Below are 22,703 nucleotides of genomic sequence, written 5' to 3'. Positions count from 1 at the left end.
ATTGCCACTGGTTAGGCCCTCTGGAGTCACGAGGAGCTTAGACTCTCCCATGGGAAAGGCCTGCTATACCTGCAGAGGATGCTGATTACCCCTCTCCTGTGAGCACTCTTTTCTGAGCCAGATAAATGAACAAGACTTTCGTGGCCCTTGTGTATTCCCATGACTCTGTCTACCTTGCTGGAGCCCTTTCTCCGGGACTTTGGATTTGGAGGCTAGCCTGGAAGTGGTCTTTGCTCCTTGACCTTGCTCTGTCTCCTTTCCCCAGCTCTCTGTCTCCCTGAGGATGCCTTTTATGGAACACGGTAGTACAGGAACAGGTGCCTAGTTCTGCGGTTCCGGCCCCTGGAGCTACTGACATCCAGGAAGCACCCTATTTAACAGGCCTTCTTGGCACATGGATCATCATTGCTAACACTCTTCCAAGTCAGAGCATTCTGTGGCCCTCTGGGTCACCAGGAAATGTGATGACTTGTAGTCATTCTGCCTTCCCTGGCAGGAGACCAAGGGCAGGGCAGATGCACTGAGCTCTTGGGCCTTCTTGTTCCAGGAAGGGCCCCCTTCCATCTGGGCTGCCCTCCTCTGCCTCCTCGGTCGGTACCGTCTGCTCGTATCATGGCCATTCATGAACGTGGTAGATGGAATGGGATTAATGTGATCACGGGCTGTAGACCTCCGGGATTTGTGTCTGGAGGGTCCTGTATCATCAAGAACCTTCCAGACAAAATCTGAAATGATACCGTTGCTTTTCATTAATTCTTTGGGGGAATAGCCCTAAATTTCCTGTGAGTTTTTACCATTTGTAATTGATAGACTTTCAGAATGAAATACCTGGAGACTTGTGTCAGGAGACTCTGACTTCCTGCTCTGCACACAGGGAACTAGCAAGCTTTCTCCCAGTGTCCTCAGCGGTCCCTTCTAACTCTGGGACTCTGTGCCCTGCCCTTAGGTCCTTGCTCTTTTTGCTCAATCAGTAGACCCAGAAGCATTTATTAAGCACCTACTATATCCCAAGCACTCCATCATCCAGCTTCTTCCCAATGTACCACAGTTGTAGTGAGACCCAAGAACATGAATAATTTAGATAGAATTCATTTCAAATCTAAAAACCCTTACCTGCCCTTTACCTGTACCTGCTCTCTCCCTGTAAGGCCCTGTGCCTTATGTAGACAAAAGAGAGTCAGAAGACACAAGGTGATGAAGGCAGGGGGCAGGGGGCTTGGGAGATTTGGTGGGGGGAAGGGAGTTGAGACTTAAAGGCAGACTTGTGCTTCAAGGGGCAACAAGGCACGAGTTGGTCAAGGCTGGCTGAAACATGGGGCCCCGAAAAAGGCTAGTGACAGGAGAGGGGATCCCCACTAAGCAGGGTAGGGAAGGTTGGTTTGTTTTAATCTGGAGGCAGTGCAGAAAAATTTAAAAGAGGGAAGCGACGTGCTCAGACCCCTAAAGTAGAATGATGATTTTGACAACAGGATGGCAGGTGGATGGGAAAGGAGTCCCTAAAAGAGAGGAGGTCCCTTGGGGGGGCATCGCTGTAGTCTAGGCAGGGGGTTTGGGGGAGAGACGGATCTGTGGGACATTTAAATCATGCCTTTGGCTCTGCATGTGTACATATGGATAGATGGTCTATATGAAGTGATTAAATCCTTGGGAAGTGATGAGCAGAAGAGAATATTGAGAGAGAAAAGAGGAAGCTTGACAAAGCCTTGAGCTGTTTAATGACCTAGAGATGGATGATGGTGCTGCGAGTGTAATTGAGAAATTGAGAACCGAGCAGGCAGGTAGGGAGGGGGGAGAAGGGAGCAGTTCTCATATTCCTTCCGAGGCAGTAGAAGGGTGAAGAAGGACACTGGAGATTATGGGTAACCTTGGAAACAGTCTTGGTGAAGTGGTGGGGTCAGAAGCCAGATGGCAAAGGTCCGGGAACAGAGTGGGTTGTGGTGAATATGGACAGCTCTCTGAGCGTTGCAGTGAATGGAGCTTGGGAGGGGGCGACAGAGAAGGGTCCCTTCGAACACACCACAGTACAGGGGGAACTTGGGTTCTGATTCTGGTTCTACCACTTCCTATGTGTTTCTCCATGGGCCAGTCACTCAGCCCCTGGAGCTGATTCCTCATCTGCCAAATGAAGGGAAGAGTCAGACTTAAAGGATCATCAAGGTTCCTTCCAGTTTTCAGTCTGAGCCTCTGGCTGAAGCATGTTTTCAGAGAGCCAGGAAGGAGAAAATGGGGAGTCGGGAGAGAAAATTGCGGGAGTAGTTAGAGAATAGAGAAAAGGAGAGAGGAAGAAGGAAAGAAGAGGGCAAAGGGAAGCAGAGAGAAGGACTAAAGGAAGGGGAGAGAGGAAGAAGCACAAAGAGACAAGCACTTTGAGGATGAATTGATAAAAGATGAGATGGAAAGCACAAACAGGGCTTTGTTGTTGACAAGGAAAAGGGCCATCTCTTCCCCAGAGGCTAGAGCAGAAGAGCTGGGATCAGACCATGTCTGCAAATATGGGGAGTGGGCAGAGGGTTGGAGTAGGAGCGATGGGGCCATCCTCGGGGAATGACTGCCGTTTTTCAGTGAAGTGGGAGTTGAAAGCATCGACTGAGGGGGGACAGTGTTGGGGTAGGTTCCGAGGGGGGGCCATGGGATCTTAGTTTCTTCCAGAGGATCACTGCCAATGGAATCATGAATGGGTGAGAATTCCAGGATAGAATCAGGGCTTTCCCCAAACCTGAAGCTTCCAGTCTAGCTGCTTTGCCTTAGGGCTCCTTCCTCCTCCTCCAGGGAACAAGTGAATATTTTATTAGGTCTGTGTCATTTCAGGTTTTCTAACCAGCCCTTGCAAAACCCCAAGCACATTAGCCCATTGCATAAGAAGAACCACCTCTCTAGCTCATGTGTCTGACTCTGGGGAAGTCATTTGCCTCTTCTCTGCCTCAGTTTCTTGGTGGTAAAATAGCAATAATACACGCAGCCTCATCTCAGAAGGACATTTATGAGATAATGTACGTAAAACCCATTGCAAACCTTAAAACACTCGAGCAACACCATATCGTTATGATATGGTGTTTTCTTCCCTTCAAGATATAATAATAAGTAGCACTTCGCTATTTCTAGGGAGCGTCAGGGCACAATGGCTATACGTTTTTGGACTGGGATCAGGAAGATGAGTTGCAGTCCAGGGTCAGAGAGTCGCTAGCTGTCTGGTGACCCTGGCTGGTCACTTAATTTCTCTCAATCTCAGTTTCTTTATCTATAAAATGGGAATAATACTTCATGGTTATTGTGAGAATCAAATGTGATCATATATGTTTAGTGTTTAGTGAATCTTAAAGCGTTATGTAAATTATTGTTATTACAATCCTGGTTAGAGATTATCTTCCTCCTGTGCTCTAAACAGTATATTTTCATGCCTGAACTCTTGTTTTCTGGAGCAGTCTCCAAGCTAAGGGAATTACACTCACAGCAGCAAGGGCACTTTTTCAGGAGGAAATCTGGTGTGATTCTTCTTGGCCAGAATATTGAAAGGGTAAGAGGAGGGAGGGAGTTGATTTCCTGGTTAACTGAAGGTTCCTGGTGTTTCAGCACATGGAGGCCCCTGATAAATACTGGTCGAATTCTGCCCGTGTCCAGGTTATAGAAATGCAAACATCAGAGCAGCTGTCGGGCTCCCCTTCCGAAGGAAGCAGCTGTCCGGCTTTAATGATCAAACACTGGCCAGCTTAGTCAAATATCAAGACCCAGCATGCTCAGTGTGCCCCTGGAACTGGAAATGGCAGGTCCTTAGAAACGCTCCTTCACAGGCCCCGCATGTTCCAGATCTGGACGCAGGCCAGAAGAGAAGCGAGTCACCTGAGAGAATCTAAGAATTATACGCGGGATGTAAAACCCCAGGACTCCTCATTCCAAGCTCCACTAACACTAATATTAGCCTCCCACCCAGCAGTAGCTAAAGGTCCCATAGAGCACTGAATCTGGAATCAGAATGATCCAAGGTCAGATCCAGCTCTGTAGCTGTTTGATCCTGGGCAAGCCACTTAGCCTCTGTCTGCCTCAGTTTCCCCATGTCTAAAATAGTACTGATAACAGCACCAGAATTGTCATGAGGAGCAAATAGGATAATATTTGTAAAGTGTGCAGCACAGAGACTGATGCATAGCAGGTGCTTAATAAATGCTTGTTTCCTTTCTTCCTATAACAAGATGGGCTGAGTAGGAGTTTGTCCTGAGAGGCAGATGAGGAGACAGACTTTCCTCCCTGAGGGTCAGTCTGTCAGCTGGCTTTCATTAAGCATCTCCTGTGGGCTGGGCTATGTCCTAGAGACCAAAAATTAGGCTCCCTGGGAGCTCCTAGGCTGATGGGAGAACAATATGCAAATGATTACGCACAGATAAGCTAGGGACTGGCTGAGAGTTTGTATAAAAAGAGATGAGCAGTTTGGGTTGCTGTTCAGTCGTGTCTATCTCTGTGACCCCATTTTGAGGTTTTCTTGGCAAAGTTACTGGGGATTTGCCTTTTCCTTCTCCAGCTCATTTTATAGATGAGGATCTGAGATAAACAGGGCAAAATGGCTAGACCGAATTTGAACTCTGTGCCACCAGTGTCCAGATAGATGATTATTAACCAGCTATTAGTGCTTCCTTGAGGTTTTTCTCCTGGTAGAATCTGAGAAATCAGAGTCTTTGGAAAAGGCAGAGCTCTAGATGCAAGTGAGCATCTGTCCTTGGTGCTGAACCTCAGGAAGAACTGCCTGCTCCTCAGCGCTCAGATAACCTTGGGGAACTCTTCCAGCAGGATGAGTTTTTGGAACATAACCCAATCTTCCTTGGGGATTGAACGTGTCTTGAGAGCTGGTTTTCTAAGCTCAGCTCTGGCTGTTGGGGTTCCCCAGGGCAGGAGCCATGCCCCGCTTGTCTCTGGAGCTCCCCAGTCTCTGGTGCCTTTCTCATTCCTTCTGCATGTAACAGGTGTCTGAGTTGGCTCTCAGTGGGCCTATAGCTGCAGCAGCGGTGGAAGCATCAGGTAAATGGGCACCAAGCCCAGGGAGGCGCCCACGAGGTTCATGTGGGATCTGTGAAGTTTTTCTGTCTCTGAAAGTGGAGTTAGAAAATGAAGGGGTTCAGGTCCCTCGGGCTCAGGTCACTGAGGTTTTGCCCTGTAAAATCATGGCTTTTTCCCCAGCCCGTTTTTCCTTTTCTACAAACGGGGGCAGACTGCGCAGGGGTAGTGTTGGCCCTGGTTTACATCCCGAGCTGCTCAGCTTCTGCATTTGTTCATTGGCCCAAGAAATCCATGGGCTGAATCTCAATCAAGGGGAAGGCCCAAACTCTGCTCCAGAGTGCTCCACACTTCTCTTTTATTCCTCTGTATTTTTCTAAATTCTTCACAATTCTGAAAAGAAAACTAGAAATCACTTATTTATCCCCAAAGTAGCCAGGATGTTTGCCTAATGTTTTTTAGAAGCAGTGTGATATAGTAGAGATTCAGAATTGGTCATGTCAGGCCCGAGTTCAAATCCTGTTTTGACCCTTCCTGCTGTGTGGCCAAAGGCAAATTATTGCATCCCTCCTAGCCTAGCCTCAGTTTCTTCATTTGTACAACGAGGCACCAATGTTTGTGCTGTCTCCTTCATGGGCTTGTTGAGGGGATTCTTTTCTAAGTTTTAAAGGCCGTTGAAGAAGAAGACTCAGTGGCCATCTAGAACCCCATTATTTTACATGTATCCCTAAGCAATTTCTTCTTCTCGGAACTGGCTCAATCTGGTAAGAGGTTTGTGTCTTGTCACCCTCCTTTAGTAGGTTAGTTATCCCTCCCAGCACCGTGTCATCTGCAGATCTCGTGGCCCTGCCATCTGTGGCAATGTCAGAGTCACAAATGAACAAATTCAACAGCAAGGACCCAAACCCAGATCCTCAGGGCATTGCACATTCTTCCATTTGGAAGTAATAAATACTGCCAACCGACACCTTCAGGGCTCCCTTCCCAAAGTTCCAAGTTCATCTGTTTGTACTATTGCCTAGATCGCCTGTCTCCAGCTTCCTCTACACTCAATACTTTGTCTCTTCCCTCTGTGCTTTCCCATAAATAGATGAATGATATTAATATAATATTAAATATCAACAAAAAGTACTTATTTGAACTGCATTTCTTGCACAATATCAAATGGTTCCTCGGATTGGGATGTCAGTGTTCCTTCCCAGGCACCTGTCTTAGCCCAGGGTGGGGTGGATCTGGGAATATTTATTGCCTGAGGATTCTTGGGGCTGAAGGATCTGCTCATTTGATTCCATGACTCCCATTCTCTACTCCTAAGCAGAGGGAACTTGATCCCTTTCCCAAAGAACCGCCTTTAGGTGCTGGTCTGGCACTGACTCTCGTCAGAGGGGCACCTTAAAGGCAAGTCTCGTTTCCTGTGTTACAATACAAAAGTATGGCTCCTTTCAAGGGCACCGGATGTCCATTACCCGGCTGGGAGGGTCCAGTTTTTAGTGATGATATCCATGTTTGCCCTTGTGCTTCATCTAAAAATAAGAGCTAAGCCCCTCGAGGGCGGGGACTTTCATTTTTTGTCTTTTTACTCTCAGCGCCTCAGGCACATGGTAAATGTCAGCTTCCTCCAGTAGGCTTCAAACTCAGGGTAACTTGGGACCTGCTGGATGGGGGCTTCCCTCTGGGTGAGAAGCTTTGCCGCTCAATTCCATGGCTAATGGAGGAAAGAGAGAGTTATTTGTCCTTCCCGCATCCTTTCCCCCGTTTCCTCTGGTTGGTACTGGATCACAAGCCACCAAACTGGTCTTGTTGGCTTGGAGGTTCAGCCTGAGCCAAAGGGACGGGGCAGATTATCTCCTGGACAGTGACTTTGCCCCTTCCCATCCCACCGAGAAGCTGGTTGTATTTTGAAGGTGATAGCTGCACATCTTTACTTAATTTAGGGTTACCCGTCCCCTGTTTTCTGTGACCATTTCATTTAGTGGGGAGAGAGGAAGGGAACCACCGAGAGATCGGCCTTCCCCTCCCCGGTACAAATAAATAATCTCATTGGCCTTTCACAGAAGGCATGGGAGGAAGGGATTACTGCATGTCTTGCCATCCCCACTTGACACTTGAGCAGCAAAGAGAGTCCCAGAGAAGTCCGAGCTGGCCGGATGGTTATACAGAGGCGGGCATGAATCAGGCCCCTCCAGGCTTCCAGCCCAACGCTCCCTGTGCAGGCCCACGCCATCCCCAGATGTGCCCCCCCAGATGTGCTCTGTCCTTGTCACGTAGCCCCTGATGGCCGCGGCTCGGAATGGGCCAGGCTGCCTCCTCCTGCCTTTGGTGCGCTCGCTATTTTAGCTTCAGCTTCCTGCTTTCTTCGTTCCCTCTCTGTTTCCAGGGACTAATCAGTCCTGCTGTTTCCTAGTTACGGGCCTGGCCTCCTGCTGGCTCGGGGAGCTGGTCCTGTTTGGTTTTTCCCCTGTGGTTGGCAGTGATGGCAGATGATAAGCCCTCCCCTCCTGCGGTACGGACCCCCGTACGGAAGGCTTGCCCTGAAGAGGCTTCCTGGCCCTCCCCTGCTCCGGCCGGCCTTTGTGATGGCCTCCAGTTACCTCTGGTCCTCCCTCATTCGCTAAGCCATTCATCGGGAGCGACAAGCGTGAAATACTCTCTGGAGAAAGGGTAGAGTTTGTGGAGATCCTGGAAAACAAAGCTCTTTCCTCCAGGGAAGCTGAGAAAAGTGGCTTCTGGGGAGATCAGAGTTGCCCGTGGTCAGGTGGCCTTCTAGAAAGGGTGCTTAATTGGAAGCAGTGTTGTGGGTTCAAATCCTGGTTCTGCCGCTTCCTAGCTGTGTGACTTAGCACAAGTCACTCAACCCATGCAGACCTTTATGTTATCCTCTGAAGAATGAGGGGGGGTGGGCTGCATGACTGCCCCAGTCCCCTCTGGTACTAGGAGCCTATGATTTGGGAGAGGTCTGAAGCTATTATTTAACAGAGAGCAAACTGATACCCAGAGAAATTAAGTGACTTCCCCATTAGGAAGCATTAATTGGCCACCTACTGTGTGCCTGGCACTGAGCTAGGGGCTGAGGATGGAAGGGTAAAGGAATCGGCTTCTTCCCTTGAAGAGTATCCAGTGGGATCACATGGCAGGGGAGTGATGGAGCCAAGGTCCTGGGATCTCCTCTGCTGCCTCCCTCCAGGACGGTTGCTCTTCTCTCCCTTTGGGATTACAGCTGAGCAGCACATGGTTATTTGCTCATTGTCTCCCCCACTGACAGAGCCCCTGGGGAGCGGGAATACTTCTTACCCCGCTTCACATCCCGCGTGCTTAGCACGGTGTCTGGCGCACAGTAGGCGCCTAACGCTGCCGCCGTTCCATTCTTGGCTCATGGCGGATCCTCACCAGCCTCCTCAGGGGATGGAAGCTGCTCTTCTCTGCCACGGCCAGAAAGGCCTGGGATCCTCCCGCCGGCCGAGCGTTAGCCACGTAAATCTCATAAGAAATTCATTCGTGGTGACAGCTGCTGATTATCGCTGATAGGAAAATGGCTGGACACATCCAATTGCTCCTTCTTAAAAATGAAGCATTGGGCTTCTTTCACCAACCAAGATGAGAAAATTACAGGGTAGTTACAGGATGGAGATTTCGAAAAGTACTTTAATGTGAAATTCACTTTTTCTCGTTTCGGTCAGAATTTAATACCATGGAGATCTCATTGGCAGGGTCTTACGTCCAAATGCCAACGTGAGCCTCCTTGGGGAAGGGAAGGGGGGGGCGCCGGGTGTATCTGAGTGTGTTAAGATTCTGGGCCATCTGTAGACCGCGGACTCCTGGAGGGTGGGTGGTCCTCCCCTTGTGCTCTCACTGGGTCCCCGATGCCCTGCTCAAGGCCCTGCAGAAATTTCATCAATGTTTCTTGAATTAAATATGGCACTTCCTTTATTAAAAAAATCTTCATTCTTTTCTATATTATAAATAAAATTTATATACATAAAATTATTTTATTATTATTTTTTACTATTTTGTTTATTCTTTTATTTTGCTTTTCCCCCTAAATTACATGTAAAATCATTTTTAACATTCTTTTTTAAGGTTTTGAGTTCCAAATTCTCCCTGTCTCTCCTTCCTCGGGAAGATCAGCCTTTCCCATGGATTATCCCTGCACGGTCATTTATTAAAAATCTGCAAACGGGGGTTGCTCTCACCTGAGAGGAGCGGCCAGCAGCCTGGCTTGCCTGATGGTTCTTGTTTTCTCCCTCTCCTCCAGTGCCGGCTTCACTCCTGGTGCCGCCAAGGATGCCATGTCCGCCTTTGACTATCCGGGTCCCAAGCGCAAGCTCTACAGCGCTGTGCCCGGGAGACTGTTTGTTGTTGTAAAGCCATATCAACCTCAAGTCGATGGAGAGATCCACCTTCACCGGGGGGACAGGGTCAAAGGTAAGCTTCGAGTTCAGTTTTCTTTGACTTTTTCCCCAGGGCTTACGGGCTCGCACGTGGCTGAACAGGCTCTCGGCTGGCAGAATGTTTGCTCTTGTGACTGAGCTCTCAGGACCCCACTGGGGATCTCCTTGGCAGAGAAATGCAGTGGTTGGCCACTTCTTTGTCAGCTCATTTTACAGATGAGGAAACTGAGGCAAACAGAGTCAACGAACTACCCTAGAATCACACAGATACCTGGTAAATGTCTGAGGCTGGATTTGAATTCCTAAGTACAAGTCTTCCCCATCCCAAGCCCGCTCTCTAACCTCTGCGAGTCTGGGGGCAACTAAGAGCCTCTGAGCCTCCTCACCTCAAAATCCTCCATGCTTGAAGCCATTGCAAAGCCCAAGAAGTTAATCAGGGAGAAAATCACCTGGTCCTGCGAACGAGAAAGAAAGTGGGAGGGGCGGAGGGGGGAGCTGGGGGGGGGTGTGAAGATTTCAGTTATCATCATGTCTTCTTCCTGCGCTTCTCTCCTGGGTCTCTTCCCAACAACTGATCCCCACGCTGAATTCTCGTTTTTCTTAGTAAATTTATTTATTTTTAACACATATTTCTTTACGAATCATGTTGGGAGAGAAAGAGCACCCTGGGAGAGGAAAAAACAAGAAGGAAGTGACCAGAGCCTGTGTGGATTTCCACTCAGTGTCCTTAGCTCTTTCCGGGCTGCAGACGGCGGTTTCCAGCCAGTCTCTGGGGGTTGCTTGGATCACGGACCCCGGAGAAGAGCCGAGCCTTTCTTAGTCGATCATGGCCCATTCTTGCTGTTTGTGTATACAGCGTATTCCTGGTTCTGCTTGTTCCGCTCAGCTTCAGTTCCTGTAACTCTCTCCGGGCCTTTCTAGAACCAGCTCGTTCATCGTTTTTATAGAACAATATATCCCATGACCTTCATGTACCACGGCGCGTTCAGCCTGCTGGGTCAAAGGGCAAGCACAGTCTCACAGAGTTCCCACCCTGCGTTCTCAGCTCTGGGGACGGACAGCAGCCTGAGGCAGAAGGGATTCTGGGACCTCCTCCCCCAGCAGTTTGTGAATTTGCAGGTCTGGGGACCCCCTCAGGACCTGGAGCACCTGGGGCAGATTTTGACCCCAAACCCAAATTCCACAGCCATGGCTTGGTCCCCCCCCAGGCCCTTTGTGGGAGGGGGCTCAGGCAAGGGGAGGTCCACAGGCTCCAGCCAGGGTCAGATGCAGGGTCTCACCCCGGATCTTTCTGATCCCCTCCAGCTGCCAGGCCCCTTCTCCAGCCTGAAGCTGCCCCCAGCAGCTGCTTCCCAGCCTGGTGGAAAACGTCCCCAAGGGGAGCATCCTGACTGGCCTAAATGGGCCGGCCCAGCCAGCTTCTTGGAGGAGATCCCAGGGAGAAAACGGCTACCCAGAATGCCCGTGGGAGCAGGAGGGGAAGGAGGTCGGAGGGCGTCGGGGTGGGAGGATGGGAGGACTGTGTGTAATTAGGAAGTTGTCTTGCTTCACTAAAAATATCTCCTGAGTCAGCCCCTCCATGACATCATGTGTCTGCTGCCGGCTGCGGTTAAGGCCCGGCCCCATGCGTGTAAATAAGCATCTCCAGTGGCCGAAGCCCGGCCTCCAGTACATGAAGCACAGCCTGCGTCCGTGCTGGGTCCTCGGGCCCCGGCTTGTCCCAGTGTGGCTGCCCTTGGCTGGGAGGCTGCCTCCTCTGCGCCCTCCCAGCCTCCTCTGCACCCTCCCGGCCTCCTCTGCGCCCTCCCAGCCTCCTCTGCGCCCTCCCAGCCTCCTCTGCGCCCTCCCAGCCTCCTCTGCACCCTCCCGGCCTCCTCTGCGCCCTCCCGGCCTCCTCTGCACCCTCCCAGCCTCCTCTGCGCCCTCCCGGCCTCCTCTGCGCCGGCCCGGCCTCCTCTGTGTCCTCCCGGCCTCCTCTGCGCTGGCCCGGCCTCTGAGGCTGCCTCCTCTGCGCCCTCCCAGCCTCCTTTGCACCCTCCCGGCCTCCTCTGCGCTGGCCCGGCCTCTGAGGCTGCCTCCTCTGCACCGGCCCGGCCTCCTCTGCACCGGCCCGGCCTCCTCTGCGCCGGCCCGGCCTCCTCTGCGTCCTCCCGGCCTCCTCTGCACCCTCCCGGCCTCCTCTGCGCTGGCCTGGCCTCTGAGGCTGCCTCCTCTGCACCGGCCCGGCCTCCTCTGCACCGGCCCGGCCTCTGAGGCTGCCTCCTCTGCACCGGCCCGGCCTCCTCTGCGCCCTCCCGGCCTCCTCTGCGCTGGCCTGGCCTCTGAGGCTGCCTCCTCTGCACCGGCCCGGCCTCCTCTGCACCCTCCCGGCCTCCTCTGCGCTGGCCTGGCCTCTGAGGCTGCCTCCTCTGCGCCCTCCCGGCCTCTTCTGCGCCGGCCCGGCCTCCTCTGCGCCCTCCCGGCCTCCTCTGCACCAGCCCGGCCTCTGAGGCTGCCTCCTCTGCGCCCTCCCGGCCTCTTCTGCGCCGGCCCGGCCTCCTCTGCGCCCTCCCTTCTCCCTCTGCCGGATCGCTTTTCCAGGTTTCTATTTCTGCTCCTGATTCTCTAAAATGAAAAGGCACCTGCCGCCGCCCCAGCACCTCCTTCTCCCCAGAAGCCCGGGAGAGGCAGGGAGGCCCGGGAGAGGCAGGGAGGCCCTGTGGCTTTTCATGATGCCTTTGGTGGATCTTTTCCCCTTCGGAGAGTCAGCGGCCCAACTGACCCGAGGAACAAGAATGGCCATGGAGGGTGTAGCCTTGAAGCCAGAGGTGGGGCTCCGCCTGCGGGGGCCACGGCCAAGCCGAGGAGCCCCGAGTTCCTTCCATAGCAGCCTCTGCCCTGCCCCACCCCCTCCCCACATCTTCTGCTCCCCTTTGTGCCAGGAGGGCACTTCAGGGCACTTCCGGCCCCCTGGGCTCGTCTCGGGGGCTATTTCTCTGCCCCTTTAGCAGCCGGGTCTTTGTCCATTCAGGCCGAGAATAAGCGCGGGGTCCTTGTGGCCCACCATCGCGGCTGCTCCTGCTTAGCCGATGAGGAGACAGAAAGAGGTCCAGCGTTTTCTGTGGCTCCCGTAGCCAGGGAGGGTCTGAGGCTGGACTCAGTGATTCCTTCCCGACTTCATGTCCAGAGTTCTCTCCATACGCTGCCTCACGGGGGCACCTGGAGCAGCCCCCGGCAGGGGAGGAGAAAATCCGGGAGACAAGGGCCGAGGCCCTGCCTGGCTGACCCTTAAGCACGTGGTAATTAGGAAGTTTAGGAAGATTTACATGGACTGATGCAAAATGAAGCAATAGAATCAAGTGATTAGAATAACGAGCAGCAAAGTAGTAACAATCAAATGCAACGAGTAATAGAGCTTGACCCCAAAAGATGTGAGGAGCTTGACGGGAGCGCGGAGGATACTTGCCCACATGTAAATGGGGGAGATGGAGATGTGGCTTATCATTATGGAAAGGTGAGCGCCCAAACCCCAAGCTGTGGGGAAGCATGGGAGGAATGCTGTCTTTAGTGTCTGATTAACCTGGCTTTGCCATTTAGATCCAGAGCAAGACCGCACCCTTCACGTGCCTCAGTTTCTTCCCCTGTAAAATGGGAGGGGGAGCCTACTGAATGACTTAAAGACGCTCCCTATCTGGACCCCATGTGATTGCCAAGGCAGGGAGCGGCAAGGAGCTGCTATATCCCCAGCTGGCCCAGGTGTGCCAGGGCTTCCAGCTTGTGTTCAGGGACCAGGGTCATTAAAAGTCGAAAACTAACTGCCAGAAGTGAGCGACTGCTGATTCTGCCAGTTTTGATGGGTTTTTGATTTTTTTTGTTTTTTTGCCCCGGCCAGAACATTGACGTTGGGCTGACTCTGCGTTCTCAGACTTGCCGACCTCCACAAAGCTGGCTCCCGGGGGCCGGTGCTGAACCTTCTTCCCAGAAGGGGGGGGGGGGAACTGACGGCAAATGTTCGGGTGACAGAGAGGCATTTGCACTTTCCGCTGTCACTCAGAGAGGGCAGGCTGGTAAAGCTTCAAAAACCCTTCCGAAGATCAATCAGAAAGCGGGGTCTAAGTGAAGGAAGGCTCTGGCCCAAGAGCTGCACTCCCTTGGCTCTCCCTGCGCTTCTCTCATTAATGGCTTTGCACCATCAGTCACAAGGGGCTGAAGGCCCTTATTAGTCATGGAGCAGGAAATGTCAATGTGAGGCAGCTTCAGAGCTGGTTCCTTAAAGAGAAATAGCCACACTTTGGCCCCGAATGGTGGAGCCGACAGCAGCCTAATACCCAGTGCTCTGGGAACCTTCCAAGGACCCTCACTACCACCAGTCCCAATATGTCTGATTTCCTGGGCCTTGACAAAGCCAGGGCGCCTGCCCGAGGACAGCCTGTGCTTTCTGTGCCCCCAGAAAGGGATGGGGAGAGGCTCATCTAGGCCAGGGAGGGTCAGGCTAGTTACCTTCCCTCCCCTTCCCTCCCTCCCTCCCTCCCTCCCTCTGTCCCTCCCTTCCTTCCTCTCTTTCTCCCTTCCTTCCTTCCTTCCTTCCTCCCTTCCTTCCTCTCTTTCTCCCTTCCTTCCTTCCTTCCTTCCTCCCTCCCTCCCTCCCTCCCTCCCTCCCTCCGTCCCTTCCTTCCTTCCTTCCTTCCTTCCTTCCTTCCTTCCTTCCTTCCTTCCTTCCTTCCTTCCTTCCTTCCTTCCTTCCTTCCTTCCTTCCTTCCTTCCTCCCTCCCTCCCTCCCTCCCTCCCTCTCTTCCTTCCTTCCTTCCTTCCTTCCTTCCTTCCTTCCTCCTTCCCTCTCTTCCTTCCTTCCTTCCTTCCTTCCTTCCTTCCTCCTTCCCTCTCTTCCTTCCTTCCTTCCTTCCTTCCTTCCTTCTTCCCTCCCTCCCTCCCTCCCTCCCTCCCTCCCTCCCTTCCTTCCCTCCTTCCTTCCCTCCTTCCCTCCTTCCCTCCTTCCCTCCTTCCCTCCTTCTCTCCCTCACCAAAGGCTCACAAGTACCCTTTCTTTCTCTATTTCCTCTGAGTAATTATTCTTGCCTTTTTTTTTTTCAGTCCAGCAGTGTTAGGGTTAGCTCTGAATTGCTAAAGGCAGATTAAGGACATTTAGCTAGGGGGATTAACTAGCAGCAGGCAGCTCAGAAGAGACTAGGAAATCTGCATAAATTAGAGGGATTAGAGAAGAAGGGGGTCTAGGGGGAGCTTTGAGTCAGAAAAATGAGAGTATATGATGCTGAGCAATGAAGGTATATACATACATACATATATATATATATACCCCATGAGTCCATGTGATTGCCAAGGCATATATATATATATATAATAAAAAGAAATGGTTCCCCAAGCCCTCAGTGAGCTTTTGTTAAGGGCTTCCTGGGATCCGATTCCTATTAAAGGCTCCAGGGTTTATCGCAACATCCGGAATGACTGAGTGGGAACAGGGAGAAGGGGACCCTTGGGACCAGGAGGGGCTGGGGGCCTGGCCCAAGCGTGCTATGGGGGAATGAATGGCCTGCATCCTTATTCGGGGGACCCGGTTCTGGGTCCAAATCTCTTTGATCTCAATACTTGTGTGATCCTGGGCGTGTTCCTTGTGGAACTCCAGCTAGTGGCTGGACTAGACGGATCCTAAGATTTCTTCTAGCTCAAAATCCATAAACTCGGAGCCTGAGGGAGAGAGTGTCCCCGACTGGTCGTCTCCAAACCAGTGCTGGAGGATGGGGGAGGGAGGGGAAGGGGCAGGATTCAGCTTCAGAACTAACTGGACTATGTCCTTGTGAGACTCCTTCCAGATCGGAGCTTCGGAGCTTCTAGAACTAGTGGTTCCATCCCAGGCCTTTGTTATGTGTGAGTGGAAGCTCCTGTGGCTGGGAACCATGCCAGTGTGTAGCTTTGTATCTGGCATACCATAAGTACTAAATAAATGCTTTTTCATTCAAGGTCAGCTGACGTTTATTAAGCACCTACTGTGTGCCAGCCACTATGCTAAGTACTAGGTGTTTAAATAAAAGAAATCAAGGCTTGTGATCTAATAGAAGGGGGACTGAGGTGGGGGGGGGTGCCCTGTAAGCAGCTATGCACAAACAAGAGAAATGATTGAGATCAATAAGAAATAAGCCCATAGGATCATTCGAAGGGCTCCCTTGACTCCGCAGGCCCACCGATCAGCTACGGGCCAGTGCAGCCAGGACCCCTGGGGGTTCTGAGCCTGGCCAGAAGCTTGCTGACCCCTCCCGGCAGACCTTGCAGCAGGAATCTCGGCCTGGCATCTGCCCCTGCTGATGCAGCCCCTCGCAGCCCTTTTGGGGAGTGAATGAGTCATTCTTGCCGGGAGAAAGCTGCCCCCAGGTGGAGAGGGCTTGGTGGTCGGCCATCTCTGATGCTTTGCTCTCCCTGCCTCCACGCTGGGGCTCTTCATTCCTTCAGAGTTGGGGCAGATGAAGCAGGAGTTTCCCCCATGATGCTAAGTGTGTGATGTCAGCACAGGATGCTCAAGCAGTGGGGGCCTCACACACACACGGAGACCCCTACTCTGTCTAAGCTCGGAGGGCGACTGGGTGCTTCAGAAGGAGCCAGGATTTGAGCAAGGCCACGGAGCTCCTCCCCTGACGGGGCTGGGACTGGAACCCGATCCCATGATTGCTGAACATAAGCTGGTGAAAATGACCTGGGGCAGGGACGGCAGACTCCTCCTGGGGACCCAGATCCCCATCGGGAGGATTTGAGCATTATGTCTTAGAGGGCAGAAAACTAGGGAAAGCTTAGGCTGCATTAAGAAAAGGAGATAATTGCATAAGGAGAAAGTCATTGTTCCATTGGATGCAGCCCTGCTCCCGTGGTAGGGTGAATGATGGTCATCTCCAGGTGCCCCATTTCAAGAAGAACATCGATAAGCTGGTGAGAGAGGAGCAGATGGAGCATCTCTCACTGAAGATAAGCAGCCTCAAAGAGAGTGACCTCCAGGATCTGCCGGGGAAAAGGGGATAGAGCTCATCTCTGACTTCAGAAAGTGGGAGCAAATTTACAAACTGCAGAGAGGCAAACTGAGCCTTCTGGCAGGGAAAGCTTCCAATCAAGGGCCAGGGGGAGTAGTGGTGCCTGTTGTTGGAGACTTTAAGCAAAGTCTTGGTGACCTTTTACGTGTGGTGGAGAAAATCCTAGCTGCAGAGCGGGAGGGTTAGACGCTTTGGAGGATCCTGCCCGTTGTGCCATGGCCATCCCTGCTGCATGGTGATGGCTGTTGTTGACTGACTTGGAGCCCCGCACATTTTCTTCTCCAACATCTGCCACTTTCCCCTTTCTATCTTTTTAGCCAATCTGCTGGGCATGAAACCCCTTCTCAAGTTTGTTGTAATTTGCATTTCTTTAGTCACTAATGGCATGGAGCATCTTTATTTCACTATGGATTGTTTTGACATTTTCTTCGTAAAATTTCCCATTCATATCCTTTGACAGTTTCTCAATCGGAATGACTCCTATTCGGATATATTTGACAGCGTTCTTTATATATTTTAAATATGACCCCTTTTTCTGGTAAACTATAAATGTTTTCATCAATTTTCTGCTTTCCTTCTAATATTCACTATATTTGCTTTCTATGTCCAAAACCTTTTAAATTTAATGTGATCAGCATTATCTGTTTTACTCCTAATAACACTGTCTATCTTGTCTATCCACAAATTGTTCTGTCCTTACGTGTGATAAATAACATTCCACGTTCCTCTAATTTTCTGGTAAAATCTCTCTGTGCAGGTCACGTATCCCTTTTGACCTTATCCTGGTATACGGTATGAGAGATTGCTCCCATTTTCATTTAAGTCCTAATTGGACTCAAGTCTTTGCGTCTGGTAGCCGGGGCTCAGCCTCTTTCTCATTCTATTCTCCCAAGCCCCTTGTGGCCAGCCTGGGGCACCTCTGGGCTACCAGTGGTTCCCTGCTTTGGGTCATCAACACTGCACAATCTTTTTTATTGAAGCTTTTGTTTTCAGAGCATTTGCAAGGATACATTTTCAACATTGATCCTTGGAAAACCTTGCAACATTGCCTAGTCTGGAGGAGCATCTTTTCTTGTCCTCTTGGGTAGTTGTTGAGCTCGTGGACATCAGAATTCTGTGGCTTTTTAGGCCAAAATTGATGTCACCTTCTATGGTCTTTTCATCTCTTTCTTACCTTACGAGTGGGGATAGAAGGACCTTTGTCATAAATCAAGAGACGATGGCAATGGTGGTGGATGATTCGTGAAGGTTTACAAATTGCTTTACCTGTGTAGGGGTGTACAAGAACCCCAAATACCAACCCCCACTAGGCAAAGGGGCTGCTATGATCCCCACTCCCCTTCTCCATCCTGCCTCCCGTGCCCCCTCCATTCCCAGCAGGCTCTTCTCCATCCTCTTGTCCGAGTGTACAATTCAGGGTGACATGAAGGACGTCGATTCCTTTCCTGGTAGGTCCTCCCTCCCCAGGTGGTTAATAGAGAAGGTACAGAAGGCCCTTTATGAGCTTTAAAGTATCCCCGGTAGCGCTCCTGCTCTGGTTCTTTTTGCTGAAGCCCTTGTTATTGCTACTGTGGAGGTGGGAGGAGTTAACTTTGGAATTGGAAAAGGCCTTCAGAGTCCCGTGGTCCGAGCCATACTTGAAGGACCACCTGCTCCATCATTCCCACTAGCCTTTGCCTGAAGACCTTGGGGGGGGGGCTCCACCTTCCCTCTCCCCCTCAGCCCACTCCACCTTAGCCAGCCCTTAGGTGAGGGCAGCCAGGTGGGGCTTAGAGCACAGACCCTGGAGTCAGGAACCTCAGACAGTTCCCGGCTGGGTGACCCTGGACAAGTCACTTAACCCCATTTACCCCGGACCCTCATCTCTAAAATGAGCTGGAGAAGGAAATGGCCAAGCCCTCTAGTGCCTCTGCCACGAGGGTCTCAGACGGGGTCTCACAAGAGTCAGACGAGAGTTAAATAAGCCACAGGGTGGCTGTCGTTTTCTGGGCCAGATTTCTGAACCGTTGCCCAACAGCTTCCATTCGTTGCTTCTGGTTCGGTCCACTGGGGCCGAGCAGAACCCACGATTCTGTCCGGTTGCGGGCCTCTAGCCGATGGAGCGCGGGTTCCGCAGCCTCCCAGGTCTTCAGTGTGCACGTCCGGCTCCGTGGGAGCAAGATGGGCCCCGAGTCAGCAACGGTGTCCGGGCTGTGACTGACGTCCTGGGGACCCTTCCCCGGGGCAGCTGGGAGGTGCTCGTTTTTCATTAAATGAAACACCTGTAACAGGCCAGTCTGCGGGCGCCCTGACCTTCAGCACGCGTCAGCGGCCCGGCCTGGTTTAACTTTCCACGTCCTCGTCAGACGGAGCCGGGAGCCAGGATGGGGACGCGCTTGTTTACAGCTCCCCGCGCTTGGGCCGCAGAGTCACCTCCCAGAGGTGAATGGATGGGCACGCGCTCCGGGCAGGCGCTCAGCTCCCACGGCTCCGAGTCTCCTTCCTGGAGCGCACCCGGCCCTTGGACTTGCCAAGCCCAGCAGCCAAAACATTTCCTTTGGTCCTCGCAGCGGCCCTTGAGGGGCCCGGCAGAACTGGGGGTGAGGAAGGCCGGGGTTCACCTGCAGCACGAGCACAGCCCAGGGCAAATCCCAGCCTCTCGCTGTCCCCAGACAAGATTTTAAGAACGAGGTAGCGTGACATGATATATAAAAAATTAATAATTTAGTAATAAATTTTGGAAGTCAGAGGACATGGATTCAAGTTCTCCCTTTGAGAATTTTACGACGGGACTTTGGGCACATCACTTCACTTCCTCAGCTGTAAAACGAGTCAGTTCCCTTGGCCTGGACATTTGGGATCTCATGTCTGGGATAAATTGTGTTTTTGCATCCCTATATGGATAAGGTTAAAGGTCAAGGTGATGATGATGATGATGAGCAGACCGCACTAACGAGCTTGTTTCTTCCTCCCTCTCAGTGCTGAGCATCGGGGAAGGCGGCTTCTGGGAAGGCAGCACGCGGGGACACATCGGGTGGTTTCCTGCCGACTGTGTGGAGGAAGTCCAGTGTAAACCGAATGAGAGCAAACCAGGTAAGGTCGCGGAGTTGTCCAAGCGGCCCGTCCCTTATTTTCTGCCAGCAGGCGCGGTGCCCGCGGTGCCCGCCGTGTCCCCGGAGCTGGGATCTCCAGCTCTCTGGATTCCTCCCCAGAATCCCACTCTTGCCCGTGGCCGTGGTAGAAGCCGCGCCCGAGCTTCACGGACTGTGCCAGCTCACCCGGCTTGCCTCTGTGTCCTTTGTGGGCGCTGTGGGCGCGTGGTGGATTGGGGCCGTGAGCTTCGTGACCGGGGATGGGGTGGGACTGGGCTCTTAATGCGGCGTTTCCTTCAGGACCCGCAGCTCAGACAGCGTCAGTGGCCCGCCTCCTGGGTGTGTGTTAAAAGGACTTTCCTGGCGCCTTAGATACCCGGAGCCCAATTCTCTCCCTCCTGGGCTCTGCCCCAAAGCCCCCGCAGCAGATCTGCCAGTTACGCGCACGAGAGATCCCTCCTTGTCGGTCACATAACGGACCGCGGCCTGGACTTGGGCACAGGGAGATGGGGGCTTGAATCCTGCTCCGTGACGCTGGGCAAGTCACCTCCTTAAGCTCTGCTTGCCTCAGTTTCTGTGGCTCTACAAGGATGTGGCACGTACAAGCAGCGCATCCCGTGGTTAGCACAGAACAGAATGCCCCTCTCTCCCTCCCTTCCCGCTCCAGCCCTTTCAGCATCGTTCTCCTGCCCTCCCAACGCACTGGTTTCCTTTGTGGGGGATCGCCTCCCGCGTACGTTAGTGTGTCCCTCCGGGCCACGTTCAGGGTCGGAACCAGAGCTGGGTCCCTTGTTCTGACCGGGGGCTAAGCCCTCCCCAGGGTTTTGACGTGGCGTGTGTTCACTCGAATCCTAGAACTTGGGTAGGAACCGGTGGGAGCTTCGAATCCTGACTCCTTGTAGTTCAGAGAGAACTGAGACCCTCTAGCTGGGCTCCCAGAAAGTCTCCCAGAGGGGCCGGGGCACTACCCTACTCTGAAGCCTCCCATGGCTCCCCAGTACAGTCCGACTCAGTAAGCTTTTGTGGAGCTCCTCTGGTGCTTGGGGCACTTTGCTGGACACTGGCACGCCAATCGTTTCCTTGCAGAGGAGGTGCAAATGTCTCCGCCTGGCATTTAAGGCCCCCACAGCCTGGCTTGGGCTTACCTTTGCAGGCTGATTTCATATTACTTCCCTTCACACACATTTCATCTTCCAGCCAAACTGGACGCCTGGCTGGCTGTTCCAGAACCCGAATTCTCTCTCCCTCCTCCACGTATTCACACCCGTCCTCCCCGGCTGGAAATCACCGGGTCCTGCGCTTCCAGTCCATGTGCTCTCTCCCACATAAAGTTTTCCCGAGCCCCCCAAGCCCATCCGCGAAGCTCGGCGATCCCTCCTTGCTCAGATCGTTTTCTCTTTCTCCCTCGGCTGCCCTGACAGCTTGGAAGGAAGAACTAGCTCTTTTTGTCTCTGGATCCCCGGCACTGGCCCAGTTCCCTTCCCGTAATAAGTGACTCTTGAATTGAATTGACTCGATTTGGACTTTGCTGACTTGTGTTGCCATGAGGTCATTAGTTCTCAGGGACAGAAATTCCACCTAAAGATCACGAGAGTGACTGATGCCGGTCACAGGCCGGTGGACCTGCCCCGCAGGGGGTCCGGACGTACGGCAGGGACGGCGATGGCGGAGCCGTGCTTCCTCCCACCATCAAGCCTGTCGGTCTGACAAAAGAGGAGTCCCTTTGGAGCTTCAGAATGGCTCTCACGCGTTCCCCCGTGGCCAAAACGAGCCCAGTGAGCATCGATACACAGCTCCCACTTACAGAATTAACGTTGGTTACAAAATATTAATTTAAGTATTACAAAATTATAACAAAATTAACTTTAAAAAAAAATTTGGAGTTTCAAATTCTATCTCCTTAGAACACAGAGGACCCCTGAATATAAAATATGAAACACCAAATTTCCTGTTTAGAACATAGAACAGGGAACATCAGGGCTGGGAGGAACTTTAGAACGTGAACGTCAAAGCCTGGAGGGACCTCGGACTGTAGAGCTGGGAGCAGCCTTCGAGATCCTCTCCAGCAAAGGCTTCTGGGGGTAATCCAAATTAAAATCAAAATGGGAAATATTTAACAAAAATAAGCAAAAATACAATAAAACACAGATAACACCCGAAAACTAAGTCAATGTGCAGCTGTAGGAGCCTTTGGGTATGGATCCCTGCTTCCCTTTTTTATTGAGTCTGACGGCGCTCCTTCCATTCTCCAGCCAGGGAAACTGAGGCTGAAGTCTCTGTGGCATTTTCTGGTGCAGTTTAACTTAAGCAGAGCAGTTATTTTGGGTAAAATCCTTTTGGCTCCCATTCCGAAGCCTGACTTGGAGGAATGCTTCCTGCCTTTCGCCAGCAGTTTGTTTGGGGGCTGGGACTCTGTCATTTTCTTGGCTTGTTCACGGGCGTGATTTTGGGGGTGGGCGTCGGGCTGCGTATTTAGCACGGATTGATCACAGCTCTAGGGACCTCCCAGGCTGTTGGTCTCAGACCCACGTTGGACAAAGAAGGGTGTGGGCCGGGGCAGGTTAAAGGGCTTGGCCGAGCTTACGCAGCTAACGATGGTCTAGGAAACGTTAGGTTTATTTTATTTTATTGTGAACCTGCCAGTCATTAACAGAGACAAACATCTGTCAGGCAGGGAAAGAGTTAATGTGAATACAAGAGTCTCGATCTTCAGTAAAAAATCAGATTCAAATTCAGTAATTACTCTGACATGAGAAAAGCTAACAGGGAGAGAGCCGGGCTGGGAGGCAGGTAGGGTGACTTGGAATCCCTGCCCTTTTCTGCTGCCTCTTTGGATCAGAACCCCCTCTTTGGATCAGAACCGCCTCTTAGGAGCAGAACCCCCTCTTTGGATCAGAACCCCCTCTTAGGAGCAGAACCCCCTCTTAGGAGCAGAGCCCCCTCTTTGGATCAAAACCCCCTCTTTGGATCAGAACCGCCTCTTAGGAGCAGAACCCCCTCTTTGGATCAGAACCGCCTCTTAGGAGCAGAACCCCCTCTTTGGATCAGAACCGCCTCTTAGGAGCAGAACCCCCTTTTTGGATCAGAACCGCCTCTTAGGAGCAGAACCCCCTCTTTGGATCAGAACCCCCTCTTTGTAAGCGGCATCTCTCAGTGGGATGCTCTCAAGAGAGGCCATCTCAGGAACAGCTCCGCCTGCTCTCCTCCTCTGAGAGGAGCTCGCTCTTGTCTGCCTGGGAGCCGAGCCTGTA

At 52.2% G+C, this 22,703-nt stretch overlaps 1 protein-coding gene across 3 annotated transcripts in view; it reads left to right on the top strand.

Moving 5' to 3' along the window:
- The window catches only part of SHANK2 (SH3 and multiple ankyrin repeat domains 2), a 534,119-nt gene that overhangs the window by 205,350 nt on the left and 306,066 nt on the right, over nucleotides 1-22,703 (top strand). For all 3 annotated transcript variants that reach the window (XM_074275360.1, XM_074275361.1, XM_074275362.1), the window contains 2 exons: nucleotides 9,236-9,405; nucleotides 19,340-19,453. In XM_074275360.1, coding sequence (XP_074131461.1) covers nucleotides 9,236-9,405; nucleotides 19,340-19,453 — 284 coding nt within the window. The remainder of the gene's footprint in view (nucleotides 1-9,235; nucleotides 9,406-19,339; nucleotides 19,454-22,703) is intronic.

This window comes from Sminthopsis crassicaudata, chromosome 6, assembly GCF_048593235.1.
Source record: "Sminthopsis crassicaudata isolate SCR6 chromosome 6, ASM4859323v1, whole genome shotgun sequence".
NCBI classification, from domain to species: domain Eukaryota; kingdom Metazoa; phylum Chordata; class Mammalia; order Dasyuromorphia; family Dasyuridae; genus Sminthopsis; species Sminthopsis crassicaudata.
This window is presented reverse-complemented; position numbering and strand designations above follow the sequence as displayed.